Raw genomic sequence first — 14763 nt, forward strand, 5'->3', positions numbered from 1 at the left:
GCCAAAAGAAACCAGCATGTTCTTGACCTTTTTCAGAAAATGTCCCATCATGATTTTGTTCCGAATGCTGCGGAATGCCATCTTAAAGTTTCTGCAGCAGGTTGGTAAAAGGTGCTAAAGTCACTGCAGAGACAAAGGAAGGGAGAGAGAGACTGAGACAGACAGAAATTGAAGCAGACAGCAGGAGAGGCAGAGCGGAGCGAGGAGCAAAAGAGCGTGTGAGAAGGAGTTTTCTTGGCAGAGCTCCCCGAAGTGCTGCACATTCCCGCAAGATTAATTGAAGCTGTTTCTGTTTTTGTTTTTTTCAGACTGTAAATTACCTCCAGATTATAGAGAAACAGCTGTTCACCCACTTCCCCCGGACTCAGCCTGTGTGATTATGCATCGAGTGACAACCAAGACAAACATCGAGCATTCGCTTGAGCTGCTCCGACGAAGCTTTCACGCTTTTTTGATGTTCTTTCCATTTCACACATTTGCCACTCATTTACATATCAGTTAGTAAAACAAATGAGACACGATCAGTACAACGACAGAGAAATATTTATTAAATCTTTTTTTTTTGTTGGTTTTAGTTAGTCATAGCTGCTCCAACACGTGTATTTACAGAGAAATGGCCTTTTTGTAGAAAAGTCTAGTGAGGGATTGAGCAGGAAACAGACTAGTTTAGATGACTACAGGAGAGGATGGGACTCATAGGCACAAGGTACGGTTACAACAAAGTCAAAAGAAATGTGCAGTTTTGTGGCACATCCATGTCTAGTTGGGGAAAGAACACAGTCGTGGCTAAAGTAACAAAAAGCTTCCCAACATTGCGAGCATCCAGGAACACAGTGGCGTTAGCTTCAGGCTACATGGTACCAAAACCAGGTGAAGAAGAAGAAGTCCTGCGAACACATTGCCCTCCCTCCTCGTTTGTTCAAAAAGACATGAAACATCAACATTTGATGTGGAAAACAGACTCTCTTCTTCTGTCACAAACACATCGAGCTTTTACACCAATACAAGTCAATCGCATCAGTCGTTGTTATAGCAACCTCAACCGCAGCTTGGCTCGGAAGCAGCTGAAGATAAAGCGAAAGACCACAAATAAACAACATCCTGCACCTTAAAGACACTTTGGATGCAACAATACAATGAACACGACCGGTTGAACACAAAGAAGAGGAACACAGCTTTTCGAGCTCTCGGAGATCCGTCTGTTCTTTCTTCAGGCCCTTTGATTCATGATTGTAGCCCGACCATACTGCATGTTTGATATGTGCCACACTTGCACAAACATATTTACAGACAGACGGTGCAATGTTGATCCTGTTTAGTTTTTCCTGTTTCATATAAAAGACATATAAAATGAAATTCAGCATTTTTTTTTTTTTGTATCAAACTTTTTTTTTTCTTGCTAAGAACATTAATGTGTCAGTTAAATCGCCCTTCAAAAGAGGTGTGGAAAAAAAGAGAAAGTATCTAACACTGTATGTTTCAACAGACTAACTGTTGGATACACAGTATCCACAAAGCGAACTGATTGGTTTTTCTCATTGTGGTGTGGCTGGAGATGATTTCGGTGACAGCGGGCTTTAAACGTTGACTCAACTAAAATGTACGGAGGCCGGTGGGTGTCAGGAGTAAAACCTTTTCGATTCATGTGCTCAAACTACATAATTTGTGGCCTTACATTAATAAATTATCATCTCAGATTATACATTTGTGGGCCCAGACTAATGAATCTCCTCCAGCTAATAGCGTAATCCTATCATCCTCCGTTCTTGTCTCCCTTGCACTTTCAGCTTGGATTTAATAACATTTTTATTTAGATTTTTCCACTGAGATAAGTGAACTACAACATGCCAATGGCTAAGGGAGAAAATTATGTAATCACAGATCATTTAATACAAATTTGTTTTTCAAAGTAATGAAATAATGTTCTGTCAGAAGTAATTAAGCACCGAGGGAAGAAGGTGATCATTCTACCAAATTGCCAGAAATAAATATCAGTGCTGAATATTGTAATCTGACAGATTTACTTGTAAACTGAGAGCATTAATTACTTTTTAAAGGGGCACTCCACCAATGTTTCTAATCAGGTTCAATAAACCAAACAATCTGAAGGAGTGGAATATATGTTTGGGAGGATCTGATGGAAAGCTATACTAGACATAATAAATCATTGGAGCAGTTCCTGATAAATATTTCTCCTTGACTCATAGCTGACTCTGTACTATGACCAAGTATTAGGGCCACTGTTATGGGAAATAAAAAACTGAAATTTCAATAACAACATTGTCATATACTTTCATTGTTATGGATATCGATGTATAATGGTTTTATTATTATTATTTTTAAATGTACAACTGTCAAACATTGACTTTTTTTTCGTGTAAAATAGAGTTTATTCATGTCTTTTAAAATATTTTGACTTTATTCTCCACGATTTTACTTTTTCTTGCAAGATAAAATTTCACATGCTAATATTTAGAGTTTTTCTCAAAAGATTATAACCATCTGATTATATTCTTACATTACTTTCTTGTAAGGTGTTATTTATTTATCAAATTCTGAAAAATTGTATTTTCAAGTAAGACTCAATGTTCCGACCTAGTGTAACATTTAAAGTTTAGTTCTGTGACTGCTGTTTTAGAATTCAACTTTAGATAGACGTGAAACTTTAGATTCAATCGATTTTTATTTTCTCCACAAAATAACAATCTGATTCCCCATTTGTTTTTTCTCCGAGAGTGGCCCTAATACTCCTTTGCACTGTTCCCGTGAGCAGGTACTACAGGTGTTTGTTTGCAGCAGTAAAACTAGTCGGGCTGTTTCATTTGGCGCCCAGTGAATGTAAATGTAAAGGTGCTTCTGAAAGTGACGGGTGGAGAAGATATGTTCACCACATGTTCCTGCTGGAAAAGCAAAAAAAAGAACAGGACTATTCATCTCAGCAGGAGCACTACATAGCTTCACAACTCACTCTCCGTCTCTTTCCCCTCTCAGGTCCACCACTAGTGGAGTCTCAGTTTGCCCCGAGAGAACAGGACACCTCCCTCTGTTTATTCCACCTCTCTTGGTGGTCGATTTTTCATTCCAGAAATAACCGGTACGCGGGAGCCCCCGGTGTATTTTCTGTACAGACGCCACTTTACACGACATCAAAGAGGGTGACTGAACCACAAAACCAACCGCCCTACATGCAGTACTTCCACCTGCTTTTGTAACTCACTCACTGTCTCACTGAACCATCTTTTATCCACGGAAAACTTTTGCTTTATTCAAGGAAGAGAATTCCCCGATTTTTTTTTTTTTTTTTTACCTCATGTTAGGCATGGACACATCCCTGAACTCTGTAGGAAATTTGCCTCTATTTACAATAGTTGTGTTATGACAGTGATTCACAAAAACAATAGTGTAACAGTCAAACTACATATGTGACATTTGTTAATGACAAATTCGAAACACAAATATTCTACGATCTCTACACCCTGATAGCACATCAGACTTTTTTTCTTCCTGGACTTTGTATTAAAAACAATTAAAATCCACCATCAGCGATCAGTCCAAACAGATACGTAAACTGTGGTTTTTTTTTTGTATAACTGTATCAAATGAACTGTCATGTGAACTAACTTAATGGTTAAGTGTATTTGTTTTTTATTGCCTTTCTACTGTACCTACCGACTAAACCGGAACAGAAAAAAGCACAAAGACTTCACAATAAATAGGAAAATACATTTTGCAAAATACCAAATCCACTTCTACGTGCCGTTCAAATATTTTACTGTACACCCGTGTTGGCTGCTACAATTGAATTACGTGATTTATTTAAAAAAAAAAAAAAAAAAAAAAAAAAAAAATACATTAATCGATCATTAAATCGCTGCTATCCAAACACTAAAAGACGAGTGCTTTTCTTTTTTTTTTTTCGCTCTCAACAAGGGTCCTCGACAGTTTTAGATGATGCTGCTTCCTTTTTAACCTGAGAGGAAGGTTAAGTCCTCAAAGGCCCACCCCGTACCCCCAACAACCTTAACAACAGTCTCCTAGCAACAGCATCCTTCCTTGTTTTTCCTTTCTGTTGGCCCGTATGAGATGCGTCACTCCCGGATCTTCTTTGAAACTTCTTCCACTTTGATGTGGGATTTAATCATGTTTACATGTGAGGGGTTATGTGATGTTCCTGAACACACACAAAATAAAAATGGTACATCTGTAAACTTTTAAGGGAACCTGCTGTGCTTCTTTGCCATTCAAGCTAAAGAGTGTACTGATTGTGTAGATTGTGTTCTGTGTGTTTATATGTTTAAAAAGCATGTTTGTGTGCTTGTCTTCAACACAAATAAATGGTATAATATCTGTATACTGTGAACGGTAGCGAGGCGAACAGGTAAGAGACGTTTTCACCTTCAGGTGCCTCGACGTCAGCACCTGCCAGAAAGTCAAGAATCACACTAGTTGGCATTTTACAAAGTCAAAAAAACAACAAAAGGCTTCTGTGTCGAAGTCCGTTTCTCTCTCTTTTCAACGAGAGATTGTCAGTGTTTCTGTTTTTGAAAAAGTGCTCCTTGAGGGGATGGGTTGCAGGGTAGAGCGGCCTGTGGTCCAATCAGGACAGTCCATTCCTGTGGGGAATTTCTCAGACTGGGCGCTATAAAGACAAGATGGCAGCCAGGAGCATGAGGGCAGAGCTGAGCAGGAGGACTGAGGTCTGGTGCCGACCAACAGAGTTCACGTTCCTTCTCGCTGGCTCTGGTGACTCGTGACTGATGCCATCTGAAGGAAAAGGGATACAAATTTACATCAATAACATGGAAATATATAAAATGAGGTGTTGAATTTGAATTGTCTGTGTGTTAAAACAAAAATGACAGACACTTTTAGAAAGGCCGTTAGTCACACTTAAGTGAACACAGGTAACACATACATATACAACTTCCGTCAGACATACAGGGGCCCCCAAAGGCTTCACTTTAAATCTGTCAGTTGGTTTGTGGTAGACTGAATGATGGCAACTTTGCTCGGGCATACGAACCACCAGAGTAGTTTATCAGTGGAGACATCACGGTCCTTTTTGGGCAACACAGTAATAGTTTTCCCAGGTCCCTTTTGCATATTAAAAAAAACCTGTAAAAGTTGACATTGCGCGTCCTGCTAAAATATATTTATTTGCTTTCTTGCTGAGAGGTAGATGAGAAAAATACTAGTAATAGTAATACTACTAGTTTCATATCTCTAAACATAAGCTATACACCAGGAGGTAATCAGCTTCGCTTTGCAGAAACACTGGGTTTTTTATATGGGGTTATGTGTGCACTGTTTCTTGGTTGCGCACGGTGACTTCCTGGTATTTTCTTGTCATATTGCCTCGCTACTGATGAATATAGGAGGGGATTGGCCATGACTTATAATATTAGCATAACTGATGTAAAATGGTTCAAGCCTGGTTAAATCTGGTACACACTATAATGAAATGAGTCACGTCATGATATTTTTGCTGGAAATAAAGTCGTGATTTTCCTCATGATTCTTCAATTCTTAATCTATTCTTAATGTATATTAATGAATCATGATTTACAAAAGGAAAGAAATCAGCAGATGTAGAAGTCATAGGAAATCTAGATCCAGAATAACCTGTGCTGATCCCACTTTATTCTGTGTCTAACACACGTGACAGATTATATATTCCCACCAACCTCTGGGTTCTAGGGAGTTGTGACTATTGTCGTCAAAGTCGACTCCTTCCTGCACGCTCCCAGAGGTTTTCACACAATTGTCTTTGAAAAACAAAGAGATGTGAAGATTAGACAAGTCAAACGTCACTCGTCCGCAGCCTGATCACAAACTGCTGCACAACAGATCGGAAAACTGGGCAGAGCAGTCAAAACAATCTGCGACTCACTTTGAGGCCTGACGAAGACTTTGAGTCGAAGGCAGCTCCTTCTTCCTTTGTCGTCAGTGATGGAGGCTGTGGACACGTCATACAGAGTTAGGAAACAAAAACACTTCAAACACATTAACCTTCAATGTCACATATCAAAATAATTCCTTCATCCAATCTAGAGCAGCACGTTGAAGGAAAATGTCATTACAAATTAAAATGTCAGTTAAAATGTCACTATTATTACTTCACTTGAATTTTTTAATTTGACAAAAGACATCATTACCCTTTATAATCTAATTGAACAGTTTCAAGAATAAAAGCACCAGAATTTCACACCATCAGGTTTTTTGTTGTTGATTCCAGTAATTCTTACACCGATTGTGAGTAACTTCCCCTCAGACTTCAATATCGGGGTAATAATGGGTATCGAACACTGGTCTTGAATGGGTTTCTGGTTTGTACGAATTAAAAAGCAGTACGTTCCTAACCGGGTCTGGCAAACTCCATTCAGGATTGTTTTCTCGTCGTTGTGTCCCAATGGGTGTAGACCTTGGGTTAATTTTGAAACTACTGGAGCAGCCTTTAACCAATCAGTATTGATGACCATATACCCCATGTTGTGCATCAAAGCTCTACCACCACTGCCGCCCCCCTGGTCCTTGATTGGTCCATGTTTCAAGATGACTGGGCGAATCTTAATGTCATCAGGGTTTTCAGACTATGGTGCTTCTTTAGTGTTTGAAAGTCATTAATTTAACAGTAGACATTTTCAGCTCGCCAACTGTTAAGTAAACCTTTCCCCCATGTCTTTAGCAGAGGGTCTTCATGAATCTTACATTTTTGACCAAAAACCTGACACACATACGTTTTTAAAAATCGGAAAAGGATCTTGCTGGAGTACATTAGAATATACAAGAATAATTAGACTGAACTTGGAGCGTTTTGAACTGATTACACTTATTGGTTACTGGAAACCAGGTGGACCCAAGAAGACCACTAGTCCAGCCATCCTCTAATGATGACGTGTTCGTAAGTGTTCGGACAGATTCCAATAGACAAAAGAGTGGCCTTAATTCTTCATAATTTGATCAATAATCAGTAAATGCTGGAAAATCTAAGTTCAAATCGGTTTCAACATTTTTCCAATTTCACCAGCACTGCTGTCATGTTGGCCTGGGTATCAAACCCCAGTACTTTCTTGGCTTGTCTGACTAAAATGTTTCTGTAGCGCAGAGTATTGAAGTGTATAGAGCTTACGTCAAATGTCTGGTGTAATTGTATTTTGGTAGAGTTTTTGTACCAGTGCTTTTATTTTATATGTAATGAGTTTGGCTTCTTTTGTCACATGAAAAAATGGGTTCTATAAAAAAGAAATGAAAGTAAGCTTTTGAAAAAAACATAGTTTTGGTAACAGTAGAGTAGCTGATAAAACTTCACAATAAAGGTACAGAAAATCAGTGTCAGGCTCAACAGATTCTTGTTTTTTTTCACAGTTAACCTTTAATAGAAAACAACTGATTCAAAGATTTTAATCATCCACCTAAAATAAAATATTTATTTGCTTTCTTTGGAAAAAGTCTGAAAACCTCACAACCACACATGGTTCACGGAGGCCTTTGTATGATCACCTCATCTGCATCTAGAAAGGCAAAAACATTGTGTAGCCTGATTACAGAATAAGTTTTCTGATCCGACCTCTGCCAACCCACTCAACGTTCCCCATTTACATTCACGTCACAACTTCACCTGAGACCTCTTCACTCTCTAAATCTACCTTTCATTCATAAACATCAGCAACGCCGCAGAAACGAACAATCTGACAAGGTCGATTGTTTCTTCATCAGAGGTATTCCACACTTATATTCCTTTGAAATGCAGTCTAAAGAGCTCCATCTCGCTGTCTGAATTTCCCTCTCATCCTGATGTAAAAGCATTTCGGCTCCATATTTTATGACAATGTCACCCTCGTATTTCCAAGTCTAATTTGACCACGGCCACTCATTTCTGCAGATGTGTGGCATACTGTTACATTCACCTACAAAATCTAATTTCCTCTGTTTCCTGATTGTAAAAGGCAACGATTAAAAACATTTTTTGGTGCTGTGATTGTTTTGCAGAGCGAACAAAACTAATTCGTTTTCAAGTAGAGCTGGGGGCCGAGTGCTAACAGAGCGACTGAGGGTTTCTCCAGCTGTGACGAATTACTTGCACTTTTTTCAGGAGTATTTTTATGTTTTGTCCGGCCTCATCTTCATCCCACAATAGATGTTCTCTTTTCTTTTTCTTTCTCTGACATTCGCCTCACATGTCTCAATACCGTGACCTCTTGTCTCAAACTGCTCTTGATCTGACCGCACAAACACACACACAACCTTGAAAGTGTTTGGATATTTGTAACTGTGTGTTGAGTATGATTGCGTGCATGTATGTACGTTGTGGTTTCTCGAGTATGTGCATCTGTGCATGGACGTGTCCACAGTTTGTCCCCAGAGACTCTACTACCCCGTCGCCCAGACGCTCCGTCTGATGGATTCTGGCCGAGCGGTAAATTCCTGATAAAAGTAAACCATGTCAGTGTTTCCACTGTCGCAGATGACTCGGGCTCTTATTTCAAACAGCACTTTATCAGATGCCGTGCAGCTGTGAGAGGAGATAAAAATCATCTTTAAACTTTATCATGAGAGGAATATTGGAAGCTAAGCAGCAGAGGGTGGAAATAAACGAGAGAGAAACGTTGTCAATCATACTGCTTCCGTCTGTGTCAGCGGGTATCAAGTAACTTACCTCACACCCCAATGGTGGCTGGAACACAACCAGACTGAACTGAACTCTGACTGGCCAAACTCTGTCTCTTTATTTATTTCTCTCTCATGCTCCTCTTGTCTACTTTTTGCTTGGCTGTTGTTATCTCGCTGACTTTCTTTGACTCCAATAAAAAAGTGCATTTCTGCACTCTGCACGTCTTCAAGGAGGAAAAGAAGTTCTCCAACTTTCCATTCAGAACATTTGAACAATTTTATGATATTATTCAGATTAGGGCTGCAACATAGAATCATTTTGCATATAAGATCATTTCTAGATTAAACAATCAATTGTTTTGTATAAGGGCACTTTCACACCCACTTTGTTTGCCTCTGACCACAGTCCAGACCAAAGGATGAACATTTTATCCGCCTAAAAGAGGTGGTCTTGGTCCAGATTAAATTGAGCCATGGTTTGGTTTATGTGCAGTCTGAAAACATGTTCTGACCAATTAATGTAATTTGAGGCAGTGTATCATCTCTCAACAAACAATAAATAAAATAGGAAGTAAAATTGGTAGCAGAGGGGGAGAAGAGGAGAGTAATTAAATAAAATGTTGTCCATCAGACAAAGCAAAACGCATAAAATTCAGAAATCTATAACTTTTTTTCTGAGGGGAAAATACGTACGTTGTTTCGCTATAATAATTATAATAATATAGTGGCAACTAAATGAATCTGTTATTAATTTTTCTCCATTCAAACAAAATAAATTCAAGATGATGTTCCACTAACAGTCCACATCCCAAATATATTCAATTTACAATGATGTAAAACACACAGAGGCAGCAGATCTTAACATTTAAGAGGCTGAAGGCTGCATCTTGACTTGATCAATAACTTTTACATTTTTCTGACGAGTAACCATTCGATCATTTGAGCACTCTTGCAGATGTGTTTTTCAAGGTCTGTGTAAAAATCCATAAAATATTCCAAGGGTATATTTACCACAGTCACTAATCAAACAGTAACATACAACAAACTGCAGGTAACCATAGAAACAATACATATGCTTCACACTACATTGCTAATGAATTCAGTGTAGAAATAGACACAATTTAACCCGACTACATAGCATCATACTGACATCGCAGTTATAAGCTGAGACTGGAGAGTGAGAAAACACTGCCGCTCTTTGTTTTCCTTAGTTAAAGGACCACAGTAAGAGCCTCATAATGCACCCTGAGGTGTCATATATCAATAAACTTTGTCCTGCATTGTGTTTTATGTGTTGTGGACAACTTGTTGTTGCTTTGACGTGTTTTTTTTTTTTTTATGTTTTAAAGGTAGAAACAACACAAATTTATTTTTTATTAGTTGTTTTCTCCTTGTTGCAGAATCCTTTCTTCTTTCCTTCTGTTTTTCCATTATTTCTCACTCCTGTGCTTCATCTTTCTCTCACGTTGTGTCACACTGTCCCCCCCCCGCCCCCTCACCCCTCCTCACCCCATACCACCTTCACAGATTCCGACACACACGCAATTACCCAATCGTCTCTCTCCCTTTCTCTCGTGTCTGTCACTGAGGTCAGAGTCTGGGTTTTCTGTCCTCGAGCAATACAGCCGTGCTTCACCATGACTGTAACTCCAGCTCTGCCTGCAACTCTAGACTGCAGCGTTAGTCAGGTCATCCGGACACCGCCTCGCCGTGACGACGAGAAAGCTCCCGCTCACACGCTCAAACACACTTTACACGTTCAGTTATGTGCTGTGAGACTTGTGATTGTCGCATTCGCACAGTCGGCACCGGCAGCACATGTCACAGATCACTAAACAGGCCGGGATGCCGTGTAAGGCTCGGCTTTGGTGTGACCGCGTGGTGAATTAGACAGATCCTGGTAAAAATACTGTGGGATCAGATGTTTTTCTTGTGATGATCGGTTTATCTTGGGGAACAAAGCCTTTTGTCTTTGCTTCTGCCACGAGAAGCTGAAGGGGAACTGTCGGGGCACTGTGCTGCCGGGGTAATGTCATTATCGATGTAGATCTGCGCTGGCTGTACAGAGCGGGACCCGGCGTTTGAAGCACCAGGGCTTTACAGGGAGACAGTCATCTCTCTCACACAGGGAGAGCCAGACTCTCAACTGTCTCCTCTGAAAATTGGATTTCTATCCCCTGAGATTAGGATCAGGCTTCCCCCGCTCTACTGCGGCTCTATTAGAAAAACATGCCGCCCTCTGAGGCCAAGAGAAGCTCACAGCACAGACCTGGGCATCATCTCGGTGACCTTTGACCTTCTGGGACCAGTTGCAATACTGATCCCACACCAGGGCAGCTTTCCCCTCGGTGTCTGTCTGTCTGACACAACAACCCGACTGCAGGTGTCATCCATTTGACGTGGCCCCGCCCCCTCTTCCCCCCACACTCGGGGCTAATGTCGATCACCACAGAGGAGGACAAAGACGTTTCTGTCTTCACTGAGACAAGCAGACATGACCACCCTTTAATATGTCATTTACATACCCACTTAACAGATTCTCCATCCGTGTTATATGTATAACACTGGTATGAACTATCAGCTATTGTTAGGCATTGTTAGAGCAAGACCCCGTCAACACAGAATACGACACTGATACCAGCAGCTGATAAAACAGCGTTTACTGTAAGACGGCTGGCTTTTCTGGATCTGGGAAGAAAAAAAAAACAGCAAAAGTCCATCTGGAAAAATATGTTTCTCATGAGTTAACAGGAAAGTAATAGTTTTTCTGGCATCAGAATTTCAAGGCTTGCAGACAAATTTTAAAGTCATTGGAGTTTTGGTACATACAAGTCTCCATTTAAGTTTTTAGTTTTTTTGGGGGATTGAATGGACATCATTAAAATATTTAGTTCTATCATAAAAAAAGTCAAAGGTACAAGCCTGTGGACATCTTGTTGTAGACCTTTTGGAAACACAACATTCAGTCAGCAAGCTTTTTTTTTAAGCTTTAGCCTCTGAGCTTACAGTTCTGTTTTGTTTATTTTTCTGGCTCCAAATTTCTTTTGTTCACTCTAATCGCTTTCAGTCTCACTGGCAGAAGACGTGAAAAGCTCTAATAAACTGATTTTACACGACCTCCCCTGCAAACAGCAGAACAAGTGTAGAAGCATTTAGAAGCTAAAGAGAAAGATAACTCCCTCTGAGCTTGGTGGGAACCAAAATCAGAGCACTCTGCTGTTTTCTCTTAGTCCTGAGAATAGGTGCAGTGCTGTCAGAGGGCAAGAAAATTACTTTTATTTTCCCCCAAACTCAAACATTCTCATTCTATTTATTCGATCCTGTTGACCCTATTAAAGTTACTGAATTACAGTTATTACAAACTCCACACTTCCTGTGTCTGTTTCGAATCAAAAGCCATCTAGCTTTACAGTCGACAGAAACCTTTAATTTCTTAACAAGGCTTTTACTCTGAAACATTTGCAGGAACATGTGACTTAAATCGGGCAACAACACTTTAGGTGAACAGTCCAGAACAGCTGTTGAAAATAGCGTGATTATATTGTTGACTTCTCAAATATGATATTAAAAATAAAGGAAGACACAAACTATATCTTAAGATGCTATTTTCTATTAATTAGTTATGCATTTTTATTATTATTATACCGGGAGATATACATTTTTCTATGTTGAGGAACATGGAGGAACATTAAAAGTAAACAAAACCTCTGAAACCTGCATCTTCCCCGGCGACATGAAATGCTCTGACTATATGGCCTTGGTATGTTCCTGGAGGTGTCTTTGCCATTTGTTATTTAATCCCGTGATCAGACCCCGTGTTCTTAGAGAAAAAAAACACAGATCCGACAGATGAGTCATGAATTTGAGTCAGCCACAGATAGTCCATATGGCCTGAAACTGCTCAAAGCCATATGGATTGTCTCCCTGCCTTTCTTTGGACCATCAATCATCATCAAAGTCTACAAGAACCTCGCCAATGGAACAAATGAAGCTGAATTAGGCAATCTATGACTTTTGTTATCGACATCCAAGGACTTGCAACAACATCAACAATTGTCTGGGAGATCTATCATTAGACCGCAATTTCCCTAAACAATACAGCCACGTTTTTTTGCCACAGAGTCGAGCAGACGAGCCAATTCACACAGAGATCCAAGAAAAACATCTAGAGACGGGTAATACATCATAGTACGAAATACTGCAATAAAAATACAGATTGAGACTTAGTTAGACTCGCAGGAGGACAATCTTGATGATGTTGTGATCCCACAAGCTCACAGGAACGTCATCCAAGATGAGTGAGGAGTACATTTAAGAAGCGTTCAAACCCTTTAATGAAAAACTTTGACATGTGTTTGGACTGTTTGCTATGACATTTGAAATTTAGCTCAGGTGCCTCCCAATTTATCTTGATAATCTTTTAAATATTTCTACACTCTGCTTACATGTGGGCTACATGTAGTACATTCAGCTGATTAGACCTGATTTGAAAAGTCACACAATACGTATCAGAGCAAAGCCATGAGTTCGAAGGCATTACCTGCAGAACTCAGAGACAGGAATGGGTCGAGGCACGGAGCTGGGGAAGACCACAGACAAATCGGATATATTGAAGGTTCAAGTTGCCTCCATAATTCTTTCGTGAATGAAGTTTGGAACTGTCAGAAGTCAGGAATCATCATTTAAATCATTGACCGGCCAACAGATACCAAAGCTCTGAGATTGATCAGATCAAAGCCAAATGTGTGATTTTCAGTCAGCTTTTTCAAACACCTGTTCTGGGTCTGGAGGCAACAAAGCTGCACCAGCACGGCAGGGGACGTATGTGTGAAAAAAATAACTTTTAACCCATTCTCTATGGGACAGTTATCTTTATGTTCTTTGTTCTCCTGCCCAAACAGTACCACCTTTCCACTGACTCTGAAGTTCCTACCTGACGTGAACGGTCATTGTCAGCTAAATACTGCAAATCTAGAGTGGCGCACACGTTGTCTCATTTAGCTCATCCCTTCTGCCCCCGCAGGGCGGCGACTTCACTTATGAAAACATGCAGCTTGTTTTCACGAGTCTTCTCACGAGGAGCAGAAAGCTGAGATGAGCCAATCAGCAACAAAAGACATTCCAGGCAAGACCTCAACAGTGGAGATGTTTTGCTCCCTCTGGCTCATGTCTTGGCTTAGCTTTCAGTTCAAGGCCTTACAAAACAAAATCTGAACACTGCTGCTGTCTTTTCACAACTGTCCAATATGACAATGATGTTGATCTACTGACGAAACTTCCTAGTTGGAGCTTCATATTGTTGTAAACACTTTGTACTTGTGCTCAGACCTGAGTTTCAGCATGGATACAAAAACAATACTTTCTTGGTGCCTACCATAAGGAAATTGGAATTTATTTTTTTGCAGGAGCCTTTTTTCATTCAACAATAGAAGCCAAAGTTTTGAAATAATAAATGTTGCTTAAACACATGCAGCCATACAAGAATGTAGCTAAAATAACGAGATCTTAAATTGGCAAACTTCTTGCTAAAACAGTGGGAAAAAGTGAAAGGACTCCAAATCTGACCAATTCTTCAATGCCAACATTCAGACTGAGGTAAGCGGTACTCACAGATATAATAATACTCTCTGCCGGGGCGGAACTCAAAGCCCAAGGAGAAGGGAGTAAAGAGCTGGAACTTCTCGGAGAACTTGAGTGGTCCGTTCGGCGACAGCGGCCGGTTGCACTCCCAGCGTTTGAAGCCCTTGGCGGTGTGGTCGCAGGAGCTGTAGCCGTCGTAGTTCACCATGTAGAGGACGTAGCGCTCGGCGCGGTCGTCAGAGACCGGGCTGACGTAGTGCGGACAATAGACGTCAAGGTAGTCGTTGATGCAGACGTCGATGTGGTAATCGCCCCGGTAAAATCTAGACGGAAAGAGAGAAAAAAATATATACATTAATATATTGTAAGTGTTTATGTTTCTAAGTGTTTGAAAATTTTATTGCAGTTGTTAGAATTGCATTTATCATTTTTTTTTTCTGCAGGTGACATGAGAAACATATTCCCACCAACGGTTTTACACTATTCCAAGGACTGACGGTAATGCATCAGTAAAGGCAGAAGAGACTGTTAGCAATGAAAACACAGACGTAAACAATGCAGGTTTCAATGCAG

General features: G+C 40.1%; 1 protein-coding gene across 1 annotated transcript in view; it reads right to left on the minus strand.

Annotated features, from left to right (window-relative positions):
- Nucleotides 1-533: 533 nt before the first annotated feature.
- The window catches only part of LOC138205217 (ephrin-A5b-like), an 82376-nt gene continuing 68146 nt past the window's right edge, over nt 534-14763 (minus strand). Inside the window, exons 2-5 of the mRNA XM_069160981.1 lie at nt 14221-14513; nt 5891-5956; nt 5685-5765; nt 534-4764 (exon numbers count right to left, since the gene is read on the minus strand). Of these exons, the coding sequence (XP_069017082.1) occupies nt 4640-4764; nt 5685-5765; nt 5891-5956; nt 14221-14513 (565 nt within the window). The 3' untranslated portion in view covers nt 534-4639. The remainder of the gene's footprint in view (nt 4765-5684; nt 5766-5890; nt 5957-14220; nt 14514-14763) is intronic.

This window comes from Embiotoca jacksoni, unplaced genomic scaffold, assembly GCF_022577435.1.
Source record: "Embiotoca jacksoni isolate LCO1_2020_lvr unplaced genomic scaffold, fEmbJac1.0.p SCAF_10, whole genome shotgun sequence".
In the NCBI taxonomy this organism is placed as follows: domain Eukaryota; kingdom Metazoa; phylum Chordata; class Actinopteri; family Embiotocidae; genus Embiotoca; species Embiotoca jacksoni.